General features: G+C 49.3%; 1 protein-coding gene across 2 annotated transcripts in view; it reads left to right on the top strand.

Annotated features, from left to right (window-relative positions):
- Window positions 1-11,582, top strand: part of LOC133339384 (uncharacterized) — a 31,703-nt gene extending 20,121 nt beyond the window's left edge. For both annotated transcript variants that reach the window (XM_061547526.1, XM_061547525.1), the window contains 7 exons: window positions 2,433-2,575; window positions 2,941-3,145; window positions 4,915-5,057; window positions 5,424-5,634; window positions 6,711-6,879; window positions 7,410-7,452; window positions 9,551-11,582. In XM_061547526.1, coding sequence (XP_061403510.1) covers window positions 2,433-2,575; window positions 2,941-3,145; window positions 4,915-5,057; window positions 5,424-5,634; window positions 6,711-6,879; window positions 7,410-7,446 — 908 coding nt within the window. In that variant the 3' untranslated portion in view covers window positions 7,447-7,452; window positions 9,551-11,582. The remainder of the gene's footprint in view (window positions 1-2,432; window positions 2,576-2,940; window positions 3,146-4,914; window positions 5,058-5,423; window positions 5,635-6,710; window positions 6,880-7,409; window positions 7,453-9,550) is intronic.
- Window positions 11,583-13,593: the final 2,011 nt, after the last annotated feature.

Below are 13,593 nucleotides of genomic sequence, written 5' to 3'. Positions count from 1 at the left end.
AAAGGTGCTCCGGAACGGCTGCTGACCGATCAGGGTAGAAATTTTTCAAGCAAATTGCTTAAACAAGTCTGTGACCTCTTAGGCACAAAGAAAATTCGGGCCTCCCCGTATCACCCACAGACAGACGGAATGGTCGAGCGCCTGCATCGCACCATTTCGTCAATGATGGCACAGCAGGTCTCAGATTCTCAGACTGATTGGGACCTGCATATTCAGGGGGTCTTGGCGGCATACCGGATGGCACCCCATGCAGCTACGGGATTTTCCCCCTTTTTCCTTATGTACGGTCGCGAACCCGACCCGCCTGTTCGCGCCCAGCTGCAGATCCCCGACCCGCAAGGAAAAACTAAATTGGCTGACCACGTCAAATTTAATCTGGCTAAATTAACAGAGGCGCGGGATGCTGCGAGGTTGAACTCGGACCTCCGTCAAAAGGCGAACGAGCGCCTCAGGCTGGGTCGGGCGCATGTAATACAGTGGAAACCGGGGGACAGGGCATGGTTGCACTGTCCCCAAGTACCCCTGGCCACCTCCCCTAAGCTGGCGCGGCCGTGGCGGGGCCCTGTGGAAGTGGTCGAGGTCTTGCGACCACAGTGCGTGCGCATTCGTTGGGGGAAGCGGCGATGGTTCGTGCACCCCTCTCGGTTGAAACCTTTCGTCGCGGTACACAAACCCACTTCACACATGCGTGGCCAGACGTGTGGGGGGTCGACCGACTCACTAGCTCCGTCTCCACCGCGCTCACCTAATGCCTTGCCGGCCGTGCCACCTCCAGGTGCATCGGGACTGACGAGCCCGCACCCACCTGCTGCTGCAAGGGACGCCGCGGTTCCCGCGACGTCAGACGCGGACTCTATACAAAACGAACAACCGCCACCGGCGGGTTCGCCACCCGGGATTGCCCCGTGTGACGGGCCTGCAGCAAGGACACGCGCAAAAATGCGCAGACTCTTATAACGCATTGGACGAACATTTTTTTTCTTCTTCTCTCTTACGTACGGTTGCGTGGTGCTGCGTCGGTGGGGAGCTCCTAACACATTTTTTTTGTGTTGTGTTGCATGTGTGTTGCGAGTTCCCTGCTTAACCTGTATATATGCGTCACTCTTACGGTATTCGTATTTATTCAGGGGGGGTGCGTCGGATTGTTCCCTTCGGGGTTGTGGGTTTTGTTGTTGTCATTGTTGTTGTTGTTGTCGTTGTTGCTGTTGGTTCCTTCATGTTAGCGTTAAAAAGTTTTTTAAGGCACACGCGGGTATCCAGGGGTTAAACAGCCTTTATTAAAGTTGTTGCAGCCGGGACGGCTGCGAGCTGTACAGGGGGGGGTGATGTAGGGCTGTTACAGAGGGGCTGTTTGTGTAGGGCTGTTTGCATAGGGGCTAACGGATAACAAACACAGTGGGCGGGGACTCCGTGAGCACACGGGGTGGTGCCCGCAACGACGTCCGTACTGGACGGCGTGAGGGGGGTTTCGATCCTCTAGGGGGGTATAAAAAGGGTTGAGCCAGAGAGCTCGGGGCTCAGTCTTAGTGTAGTTAAGGGAAGAGAGAAGACCGGCCAGATAGGCCCTGGACTCCCCCTGGGACGCCGCCCTTGTAAGGGCAGTGCAGGCTGGAGCCAGTGGCGTGGTCCCGGAACCAGAGTCAGACCTCTGGGATTCCGGGTACCGTAGCCCGACTAACCAGTGTCGGGCCAGACAGCCTCCCCTAGCCCGTTAGCGGAGGACTCAGCTAGGAAGGCTAGCTAGGGGTGAATTCCCAGTTGTACGGGTGAGGGGGCCGATACATCCCTCCAGTATTGTAAAGACATTGTGCAAATAAATACGTGTGCCTTACCCCGTTGTCCACGCGTCTTCAAGAACACTTCATCTGTGTACATGTGGGTATGTTTTTTTGTTTGATAATGTAATGCACTCAAAACGCACAGCAGCAGCACAACGTAAATGTTCACATATTACCGCATGATTCTTGTTATTGAGAACGTTAGTCATACGGACGACTAGATGGTGAATCATTACATGTTCAAGTGACAGTGTTAGTGGCGAGCGTAGGGTGTGAGTGCTGTGGTGCGGGAAGAATGGAGACGGAGGTTTTGTGTTGCGTTGAAATTGACAAAGAGTGTACACACACAAGACGTGAGACTCAGCATCCGTTAGTACAACAACGAGGGTGGGCATCTGGTAGTGTTAGTTAAACAAAGAGGGAGCGGGTGATCATTTGGAAGGCAACCCGAGTTTTCACACGAGTTATGTTTTGTGTCTAACAAAGTTTTGCCCAACATGGCATTTTCCAGGAACGTAACCCCCCTGCATTCGACGAGGTTTGCCTGTTCTGTACTTTTAAAATGCATTGTTACTGACAAATGTTTAGCGTTGATACATTTACATTAGATAAGAAAATATACATTAATGTGGGCGGTGTGTGTGGTTTCCCTAGAACTCGTGGTTGTGACCCCAGATAAAATGGACGCCATGGCAGGCAGTACATTTCTGCTGCCCTGTGCCTACACCTGTACAATCAGCGGCGCTACCACCAAGCTGGTCGAGTGGTACAGGATCATCGACGGGCGAGAAGAGAGGGTGAGTTACTTCTATGTCCGTCCTGTGCGCCATTTGCCGCTAAATTGCAGCAAGCGCAGGCGTGGAATTGATCAGTCTTGTTAGTAAACTTGGTCACATGGCCCTTGAGCATTTACAATATGCAACGCAGATGAACAGGTTTGGTATTTTCTATCCAGATCGAGGGCCCCTGGTCACGTGACTGGGCGCAGGCATGGGCCAGTCATTTGAAAACAGTCTCCACGTGAAGCTCCTTTGTCAACAGTTTATCCAGCCCAGTCGCAGTCCTGGAGTCAGAATCTTACTTGTTTTATTTGAACAAATGTTGTACTGAAATAATATAACGTATTTGATCTCTGTATTACTTTTACCTTTATTGACCACAGATTTATAAATACGCCGATGGAGAGAGCAGCTACTGGTCTTTACAGGCCACCTGGGTGGGTGATGTGTCCAAGTGCGAGGCCTCCATCACCCTCAGCGACATCCAGACCCACGACTCTGGGCAATTTCGCTGTGAGGTCACGGTTTTTTCCCAAACTGTGCAATACCACATTGGTTATCTACAGCTGACTGTCCACCCACGAACAGGTTTGTATCACGTCCATCATAGGTCTGTCCTACCACTCACTACTCCCATCATCTGTCATGTAGCCCAGACCGAGTACTCAATATCCACCCGACAAATCCACGCTTTGCCTTTCGTGTTTGGTTTGTTGTCGTTCCCCCGCACCTCTGTGGTTGGCTACGTACGGTGTGAAAACAGTGCATCTGGGTTCAACTCCTGCCTGAGACTCTTTACTTTCGGTGTTCAATTCGCAAACAATCCGGATGTAGAGTCTCATGAGTTTGTCATCTTAGCCTGGTCCCCTGGGTACCCTTGTAAACAGATGTTCTCAACGGATTAGCCAGGCGAAGTAATTAAATAAATAAATAAATAGTACTACGCTAACATCATAACATTATGTTTGGTTATCTGACATTGCACTTAATTTGGCTAATTCCAAGCTCTTGGCAGTTAAACAAACCAGGCAGAGCTCGTCCAACGCGGAGGTTACGTTCCTGGAAAATGGCGGGTTGGGCTAAATCGCGTTGGGCAAATAATATACCTAAATGGAAAACTATGGTTGCGTTCCTGGGTCCAAAATTATCACCCCCTTCCTCTTTGTTTTACAAATTCTAAATAATTTTGGTGCTTGTTTTTGTACTAATTTCTTGTGTGTGTGCACTTTTTAGTTTTCACTATCGCCTCAACACAAAACCTCCATTTCCACTCTTCTTTCCATACCACGGCACTCACACCTAACGCTTGCCCCTAACACTGTCAATTGAACGTTAAACGATTCGCCATCTAGGAATTCGTATGACATTGGATGGCTAGATGCATGTGGCAATATGTAAACATTTGTGTTGCACATGTTGAGCGTGTTACGTTATCACACAAAAAAACACAAAACATTCGTGGTAAATAAATAGTTCTCATGGTAGATTCATTCACACCTTCCAACGGATGCAGCTCCCTTTGACACGAAGATGATAAACTTAGCGTTAATCCACGCAGAGCTGAACCATCACCCCGATGTTCCGGAAACCGATCAAAAGCATTCAACAAAGCCACATCGCACAGATTTGTCTGTATGTCTTTTTGAGAGTCATGCATCAAACATTACAAACATTTCTCGATAACTCGTTACGCGACCTAACCCCAAAAACCTATTTTATGGATGATATTGGTTGCGAAAGCCTACGTGTTAAATATTACTCGATTTTGCAATGCACTATCGGAAAATAATCCTCCCTGCTGTCTGGATCCAATGTCACTTAAACTAAACAATTTTTTATTTTACCTGGTAAGGCCCACTGAGCTATGTGGCTCTTTTTCAGAAGCGACAAATGATAGCACAACGAAGTGGCTTTCATATGGAAATGTATAGCAGCCAAATACTCTTAACAGATCTTTCTAAATATGGAGGGGAAACCCGGAGGACCCGGAGAAAAATCCACGTGACCACGGGGAGAGTAAACACGCAAACTCCAAACACACAGCATCAGGTGTCAGGGTTGGGCTCGAACCCACGACCCCTGTCTACCAGGCGAGGTAGTTAACATCTCACCACCTCGGCTCCACTTGAAGGGACCTCAAAGGCAGCTCTAAAATATCCCCTTCTGTGGACCGTTCTCTAACATGCAGCATTGCACTGCTCTGCTAGAGACCTAAAGAGATGCTTCGTCTAACGGAAAGTATTTGCCCGCTTTCTCTGTCCTTATTGTCACCACTGCGTTTTGAGACCAGCACCACCTCCTCCTCCTCCAGAGGTTCATTCCCACTGCTCATGTGACCATTGTGGGTTTGTCCACAGACCTGGCCGTTGTCACGACGGATGCAAAGGACGCCACAGTAGGCAGCACGGCTCTCCTGCCCTGCTCTTACACCTGCAACATCACGGACATTAGACACACGCTGGTTGAGTGGTTCAGGACCATAGGCGGACACGATGAGAAGGTGTGTCACTGTTACACTTGCACACTATTACTTACACCCTCCTGCTCACAGTGATGATTACATGTTCTTTATTAATGGCGTTCATGCTAATTTATTTCAATGGAGGTCACCCCCTCTTCTTTTCTGGTCCCATTGTCAACTTTTAAGTTTTTCAGACAGCAGTATAGTGTTGTATCTTCAACCAGAATAGTTTAAAATTCTCTCCGTTCTCTCTACTCTGAAGAAGAGTCATTTCCTAGATGTATTATATATTTATCTGTTATAATTCAATGTTATTTACATATTATGTCAGTTTTCGTAATATGAGCACGTGTATTATGTGGACACACAGTCATACCCTGGTGTGTTCTCACGTTTGCCATCTAGGTGTATAAGATTACACACAGAAAGAGAAGCCTCGGGCCGATGCAGGTGACTTGGGTGGGAGATAAGTCGACATGTAACGCCTCGATCACCATCAGCAACATCCAGACCCACGACGCTGGACGATATCGCTGTGAGGTCACGATGTATCGATACGACAAGCCAAGCATGGAAGACATCGGGTATCTGCAGCTGAACGTTCACAATAAACCAGGTTTGCATTATGACATCCCTGGATCTATTTAACACCCACCGCTTTATCACTCTCGCTAAGCAAGAATCCAAATTCTCTTTATTGTCAAGATTTACCACGAAAATGTACTTTGTGGCACAGCCATGTGCATGTCAAGTGTGTTACTTTTTCACACGAAAAACACAAAAAAACCACACACACTAAAACATGCATGGTAAATAAATCTCCCCTGACAATGATTTCCCAGCTCGACGCTCGCCCACAACTCTGTCCCCGATTCGCCATCTAAAGTCCTCAAAGACTGGACGGCGAGATGCTTGCGGCACTGTGTGAATATTCCTGTTGCATCGCTGTGTATGTCGAGTGTGTTACTCTTTCACACGAAAGACTCTCAAAAACACACACACGCACACTAAAAGATGCGTGGTAATTAAATGGCTCTTACAGTCGATTCATTCACACCTTGCAATGGATGCAGCATCCTCACGGCACTACTTTTCGACAAGGAGATGAGAGTCTTAGCAGCGTCCAGCCGAAACATCACCCCCGTGTGCTGGAAAACAGGCCTCATTAGGTGTATCGTGTAGAGCCAGAATGCGCGTTCGATAAAGCCACAGCGCGTCTGCTCCTCCTGACAACCAGGATGAGCAGACGTTGAGCAGCACAGAAACGAGGATGGTGCGATGGATCTCAGCAATCACAGGACTGGATCGGTCAGAACTGAAGAGCTGGGGAAGGAGTCGGGAGTGGCGGTGCTCATCTCACTCGAGCGGAGAGAGGGAGTCGGCTCACACGGCTGGGGCTGCCTTAGTAGAGGAGGGGGCAACCGCGAGGGCGATGAACGTGGAGGCACCAGGGCAGAGACAGAGGGGCAGGCCGAGAGTGAGGGGAGTAGAAGTGGCGAATGCGGCGGATTCGAGGGACTGGGGAGTAGACGCGGAGGTGGCCCAAGGCAGCAACGAGCAGAGCAGGAGGAGCTGCAGGGCAGAGACCGCACGAGAGGAGGGGGACATGGCAGGGAGAGGAAGAAGACGTTGACTGTGTGCATCTCTTGGGTGTTCACGTGTGTCTGTGTCGTCTGCGTTTGTGTTTAATAGAACTGACAGACGCAACACCCACACCAACCGCAAACCCAACCTCAGCCCCAGCTCCATCACCTGTAATTGGCATCGTCCTTGGAGTCATTGCTGCTCTTCTGGTTGCTGCTGTAGTTGGTTTTTACTGCTGGAAAAAGAGACAAAGTCAGCTAAGAGAAGCAGAAGCCCCGTGAGTATCAACCGCACTTGCACCAGAACCTCACAGTGAGTGATAGAACACGGCTCATAATGGCCACACCAGAGACCCTGAGCCGGCCCTCTCCAAGGGCCTGAGTTTGACTCCAGCTCCCTGCCTGCTCGTGACTCAGAGGTGTGCTCAGTGGAGCCTGCGGGAGCTCCTGGCAGCTGGGCACCCTGAGTTAGACTCCCAGCCGTGGCTGCTGTCAGTGACAGGAGCTTCATATGTGTGGGGGTGGTGATGTGAGACTGCGTCAGTCATAGGAGATGGTGAACTGAATGGTCTCTCATGTAGTTAAATAAAATACATCACAAGAGACAATGGTCTCAATGGGCTCTCACCTGGTTAAACAAAGCATGTCTGTCAAATCAGGGTCTGTGATTGCTGTGGTCAGTGGTTCCATGCGGGTGCCAGGCAGGTGTGAGACATGGGTTAGACTCCCAGCCGTGCCAGTGACACAGGCTGCAGGTGGGCGAGGGTGGTGATGTGTGAACGACGCGTGTTCACTTCTCTCTCAACAGGCTTCAAGAAATGCAGCCAATGGACCCAGTTGGATAAGACGAGGTGAGAGCGAGAGAGGCCGGAAGCAGGATCCACTCTCATCAGGGTCATTCTTCCTGTGTGTGTGTTTGTGTGCGTGCACTGCGCTAAGAACCAGAGACCTGGGTTCAATTCCCTAACCTATCTGCGTTGTCTAAACGCCAGCACTGCTGAGACGAAGGCGGCCGGGCGTGGTGCTGGCCACATCACCCTCTCGAGGTGTTACTCGCTAGCAGCACTTGCCTCGACTGACTGGTCAAGGCTACATCATGGGGGACCGTTGTGTTCGTCACACAAGTTTGTCATGGCACGGGAAGTGACTTTGATTCATGAGCCGGGTGCTTGAGGCTGGAAATAAAAAAACACACATTTTAACTTGCATAGTAAAGTGATTGTAGGTTTTCATTTGTTGCACAGCCAAATAATACGACAAATCGCTAACCTTAAACACCCAGTGGATTAATAAAAGTCGAAGGCGGTATAGTAATATAGTAATAGAGCATACTCTTTGGTTCTTTCGGTAAAGTCCCGTAGGTATAAAATAAAATTAATTAAATCACGATGTTTCGATCGCAACACAAGCAACCGTCATCAGGTGGAATAGATACAGCAGGAGAACTGCTGACATAGAAAGAGCTGCTGCAACAAGAAGTTTATATCGGATTGTTGGTGGGCTCAACCCAAGGGAAAGTGGGCAGAGCTAGAGAAGGAATTTGTACGTAAATGTAAATGTGAGAGATTAGCATGTCAATGTGGGAAGGTCCCATCCACCAGAGGTGGAGGGGATGCTGTGCCTGGGCTGCCTCACAGATATTTAGCCTGGTGATGTACTCGGAGAGTCGTAAATAACAGCTGAAACAGGCAGGTAAGATGGAAACATCACAGTAGAGCAAGTGCAGAATCACTGAACCTGAATTGATAGCTTGAAACCATTTAGTGCGGGGCAATGAAAGTGCGGGGCCCATAGCACTCCGATAATAAGACACTGATAAGTAGCATATTCTACTCTTTGGTTCTTTCGGTAAAGTCACGTAGATAGAAAAAATAACTTATAAAAAACGACGTTTCAATAGCAACACAAGCCATCGTCTTCAAGTGAAACAATACAGCGGGCGGACTGCTGAGGAGGAAATGTAGCGAGAGAGCTACTGCAACCAGACTAGGGATGGAATTTGCAAGTAAATGTAATCACAGAGAGGGTGGGGGTGGGTGACCTCGGCTAATCCGAGGTCACCTCGGCTAATCCGAGGTCACCTCCGCTAATCCGAGGTCACCGAGATGGATGCTAAATTTAGCAGTATGAATTCCTGCAGTCACGAAAGCTTCAAATCTAGCATATGTTACTTTTGCTACGAGGATAATACGACACTGATAAGTAGCATATGCTACCTTTGCTACTAGGATAATCCGGCACTGCTTGGAGGTTGTGAATGCGAGAAGGATGTTCCAGACTGTCTGGGAAGAGAAGGGAGTGCTCAACAAGTTGCTTAAATTCGGGCTCGCAGCTCGAGTCAATAATAGTTTTTTTACGTTTTGGTGCATGATCGATTGTTCTGTTATGATGTTTTAAAGCAATACCATTGCTTCGTTTGGTCTTCATAGAACTTAAATTTTTTTAGAAAATGTATAATGACTGGGGAAATCCACCCAAGAATTAGTGCGGTATTTTAGTAGCACACTGGGCGCGTGTGTGTGTGCTGATTGGACTTGCCGATGAACGGTACCAGCGGTGTCAAGATCGGCCTCTGTGCAGGAGGTTCGTGAAGGACGCTGCTGAGCAGCTGGAGACAGTCGCCCTCCAACAACAACGGATGGCAGAGGAGGCGGCTAAAGCGCAGAAAGTTGTCACAGTAGGGGGCACAGGTGGCGCATCTGCCAGCCATCTCGGTCAACCCACGAGACCTGGGTCTGTTCCGTGACCTCCTGCCAGGGAACCTTTGACAAATCACGGAACCTCAAAGTGCACCTAGCATGGCACAAGCGCGGTTGTGACGTCACTGCCTTGTTGTGAATGGCTGTTGTACACGTACCTGCATTCGTTATCTATGCACGTATTGCACAATCCTACACTGCTCACTTAGCCTCATCACGCACTCATCGCTTACCTCTCTTTATGAAACAGGTCAAGTTGCACCGGCAGAGCAAGGAGATGAGCCAAACGATGAAGAAGGAGAATGTGAGACCTCAACTTAGAGAACCCAGAAGTTCAGCCAACCAGTCCCAAGCCACCTTAACTTATACAGCAAGTTGTACTAATCAACTCATCACCGCTAGAAACTAACCCTCATAGAGCCAATGATCAAGACGCCGGCAACGCAGCGATGTGAAGTTGAACCGCAATGCCTCGTGAGGTTAACGCAAAGCTACCAAAGTTCTGGTTTGGTCTGGACCGTCTGAAAATGTTGATGTAGAACGCGAGACCTCAACTGTGTGGGCGTGGCTATAGAAATGTGGGCGTTGCTGGTGGTGGAGAGAGGGGCAACCAGCTGACCACGTGTCACGGTTGAGCCTCCCAGACACGTGGTAGCTTTACGTCCATTTTGCAAGGTGCATTGTCATGCTGCCCCACAAATGAATGGCATAGAGACCCCGTAACAATTTACACAGAGACCCATAGATTCACAAATAGACCCATTTATCCACATGGACGCCATAGATTCACACAGATACCCACAGATTCACAAAGAGACCCATATATTCACATATAGATCATATATTCACATAGAGACCCAAAGGCGCGCATAAAGACCCACTAATGGACACAGGGACACATAAATTCACACAGAGACCCAACCATTCACACAGAATGTCAATGGCTAATATAGTGACCCATTCATGAAAATATAGACCAGTACACTTTATAGAACCTCAGACTTAGACACATGGTTGTGATTAAACTGGGCTCTCAAATGCAGTGAGTTTGATGGTCTCAGCCCGGTCACCAATGGACTGCACAAAACAAAACCCATCGCGTAAATTTGTCCCATCATACCTCTTTGTCCGATAATTAAAACGTCTGCTTGGCTGCCGTGCGACGTCTCAAGGTAAATCGTGCGAGGCATTGCGGGCCCAGATGTGCGGAGGTATTGAGGGAACGAAGGATTCTTGTGACAAGTCGGGTCCAGTCCCATTCACAGCCGTTTGTTTCACACATCGGGGTCGCACCGCTCTGCAACATTTACAAGTGGATTCCTTGTGCCGTGATATGACGATGAAAGGTGAATTATATTCTGTGAAAAAAATATATTTTTATATTCGAGTACGGCAAACTCTTCCCTCTCGTGGGTTTAGCTATCGCGGATGTGCAGTTTTGTCCCAAGTTTTGAGGTACGGAGTTGGCCGATCGTGCCCCTGTGACTGGACCATTCGCGGTTGATCACGAGATGTATGTACGCGTTGTAACTGCACTGCTCGCGATGATGCTGCCGCGGAAGAACACACGGGGTGCCGTCTTACCTCCGTCTTATCTCCATCTTATCTCTATCTTGTCTCCCGTCTCGTCTCTCAAGCGGCCCATTGGGGGTCCCAGGTCACGTGGTGTTTCCAGCCTCGAGTGAGGAGGCAGTGAGGTTCAGCCGCCCGCCATTTTTCTTTCTATCGTACGTTAGGAACCGTGAACCAAACCCCATTATCACCATTTACCCACATGTTTCCGTAGATGTTTTTCAGCAAAACCCGACAACGTAGATTCCAAAGCCACAACAACGATGCTGAGTTGTTTTTGGGTTAACGGCAAGAATTTTGACCCCAGAAACAAGCACGGGTCATTGTGATGGCTACAATTACGACTTACCCCTATTGGTAGGAAATACAGGCATACCACTTATAGCAACTATTTACCAAGAACGCATCTTGAGCGCTATACGAGGTATGCCTGTGTAGGGGATGTCCGAGCCATCCTCACACCGCACGGACACACAATCTCCGCACTCAACATAGCACACACCAATCACGCGCACGTGAATACACTAGACGGGGGTCAAGGGATTAAAGGGCACTGACGTCACACGCACACGGCGCGCGAAACAGAGGTGTGGATTAGGAAGCAGGGTGGAGATGGAGGGTTTAAAAGGGGCTGTGATATGCGTGTTCGTGGTTGGTTTTGAGGAACGAGTGTGGCTCTTGTTTGAAGAATAAAAAAGTGCTTAACCAGTCTCCGACTTCTCTTCATCTGGTGGCAGCGGTGGGATGTCTCGCCTCAGCCGACGCAAGATCCCAAGGGAGGAGACTCGGCCAGAAGATGCTCAAGGATGAAGAGCGGCGAACCTTGGACGAATAGCAGCAGCTCGCAGATGGTGATATTTTTAAGAGCAGAATGAAGTTTGGAAGGAGTGCTGGTGAAGTAATGGGACAAAGATAGGGTTTAAAAGGATACAATGATGGAGTGTAGAAGTGTCTATAAGCTGTTTCATTAGGTGTAGTGGCAAATTGAACAACAAGTATGGACGCGAAGTAACGAGGGTAGCCGTTTGTAGAGTTGAGCAGAGGTCGCAAACGGGTTTTGATTCCTTAGCCGTACCCGTACCCGGCCGCACCAGGGTCGCAAATGGGTACCCGTACCTGGCCGGGTACGGGTAGCCGGGTATCGGGTAGGGTATGGGTATCGGGTACCCGGTTGCGACCTCTGGCTCATATCCTCGAGCTTGTAGGACAGCGAGCGGAGCGTGGTCTGCAGTTCCCTCTCTGTCGGCCTGTGCGCCTGATTTCTCATCGCCCGAGTCATGTTGTAGTGGGTTCTCAGCGAGACAGAGACGACATAGTCGAGGCACACTTGTTTTTTAAACCAAGGGGCAGTAACACAACACTTGAAGGGGTAACGGCCCCTTCACCCGTACTCAACAGGAATACACCCCTAGCACTATCCCCGACTGATCTACTCCCAGTCCTCCGCTAAGAGTGCAAGGGGAGGCTATCTGATCCGGCCCTGGTTAAGCACGGATCCCGGCACCCAGCCGACCAGACCGGCTCTTACAAGAACATCGGTCCTGAGGCTCTAAGGGCTGCGCCACTGGCTTGCCCTGCCCGGCCCTGAGAAGGACAGCGAGCCAGGGGAGTTCCAGGGCCTATTTGCCGGTCTTCAGTCTTCGCTGGTTAAAGCTTCACACTGGACCCTGAGCCCTCTGGCTCCCCGCCTTTTATACCAATCGCCACCGAGGGGTGGGGCTATGGGGGATCACAGCGCCACCCATAGCCCCCCAGAGTTAACCGTTGCAGACGTGGATGTAGACACCTCTGTGTGTGGATGTAGACACCCCTGTGTGTTTATCCGCTTCCCTTCCCGTAACCACCTCTACAATAAGCTTGCAGCACGCTTGTAGAGCCAGCCCTCCTTCACCACCGTCACCTCCGCCATGGCGTCGTAGTCCTTTCTGCCGTGGCTCTCTCGGTCTGCTCAAGCACTCCGCCACAGACTCTCTGTGCACTTCACACGAGCGACGCGTCACTCCTCACTACCACGACCATGGCGGTCTGCAGGTCCCTGGGTGCTGCTCCCTGTGACTTCGGGAGACGTGAGACAGCCTCAGGATGTCTCGTGATGAGTTTAATGTTTTACTAAAATACTTAAACTATACAATGAGACCTCCTTTACCAGTGGCAAAATATAGTAATAGGTTTTAACCCTTTCAACTGGTACAAAAACTGACACCTTTATACAAGGCATCATGTTTGCAATAACCACAACACAAGCATTGCAAACATGATGCCTTGTATAAAGGTGTCAGTTTTCGTACCAGTTGAAAGGGTAACAACCTATTACTATAATTTGCCACTGGTAAAGGAGGTCTCATAGTGTAAATGCTTACCCCGAGCTCTCAATACTATGATAGTGCGCTGTCTTTGAGTTGTACGCCTTTTGGCGTCATCTGTCCCAACACCAATGGAGACTAGGCTCTAAGAAAAGCTGTCTCGGGTGTGGACTAATCAACTTCAAAGACACTGCATATCATTATCATCATCAGAGTTGTTTCTTTTTGTTTGCATTTTGACTGCTTGTGTTGTGGTTATTGCAAACATGATGCCTTGTATAAAGGTGTCAGTTTTTGTACCAGTTGAAAGGGTTAAAACCTATTACTATACTTAAACTATGTTTTGATGACCAGGTAAGACCCCTCTGAGCTGTGTAGCTTTAATCAGAAGCGACCTAGTCATCACAATTGATAGCAG

The sequence above is a fragment of the Lethenteron reissneri genome, unplaced genomic scaffold (genome assembly GCF_015708825.2).
Source record: "Lethenteron reissneri isolate LAM-NWPU_2019-01 unplaced genomic scaffold, ASM1570882v1 scaffold_185, whole genome shotgun sequence".
Taxonomy (NCBI): Eukaryota; Metazoa; Chordata; class Hyperoartia; order Petromyzontiformes; family Petromyzontidae; genus Lethenteron; species Lethenteron reissneri.
This window is presented reverse-complemented; position numbering and strand designations above follow the sequence as displayed.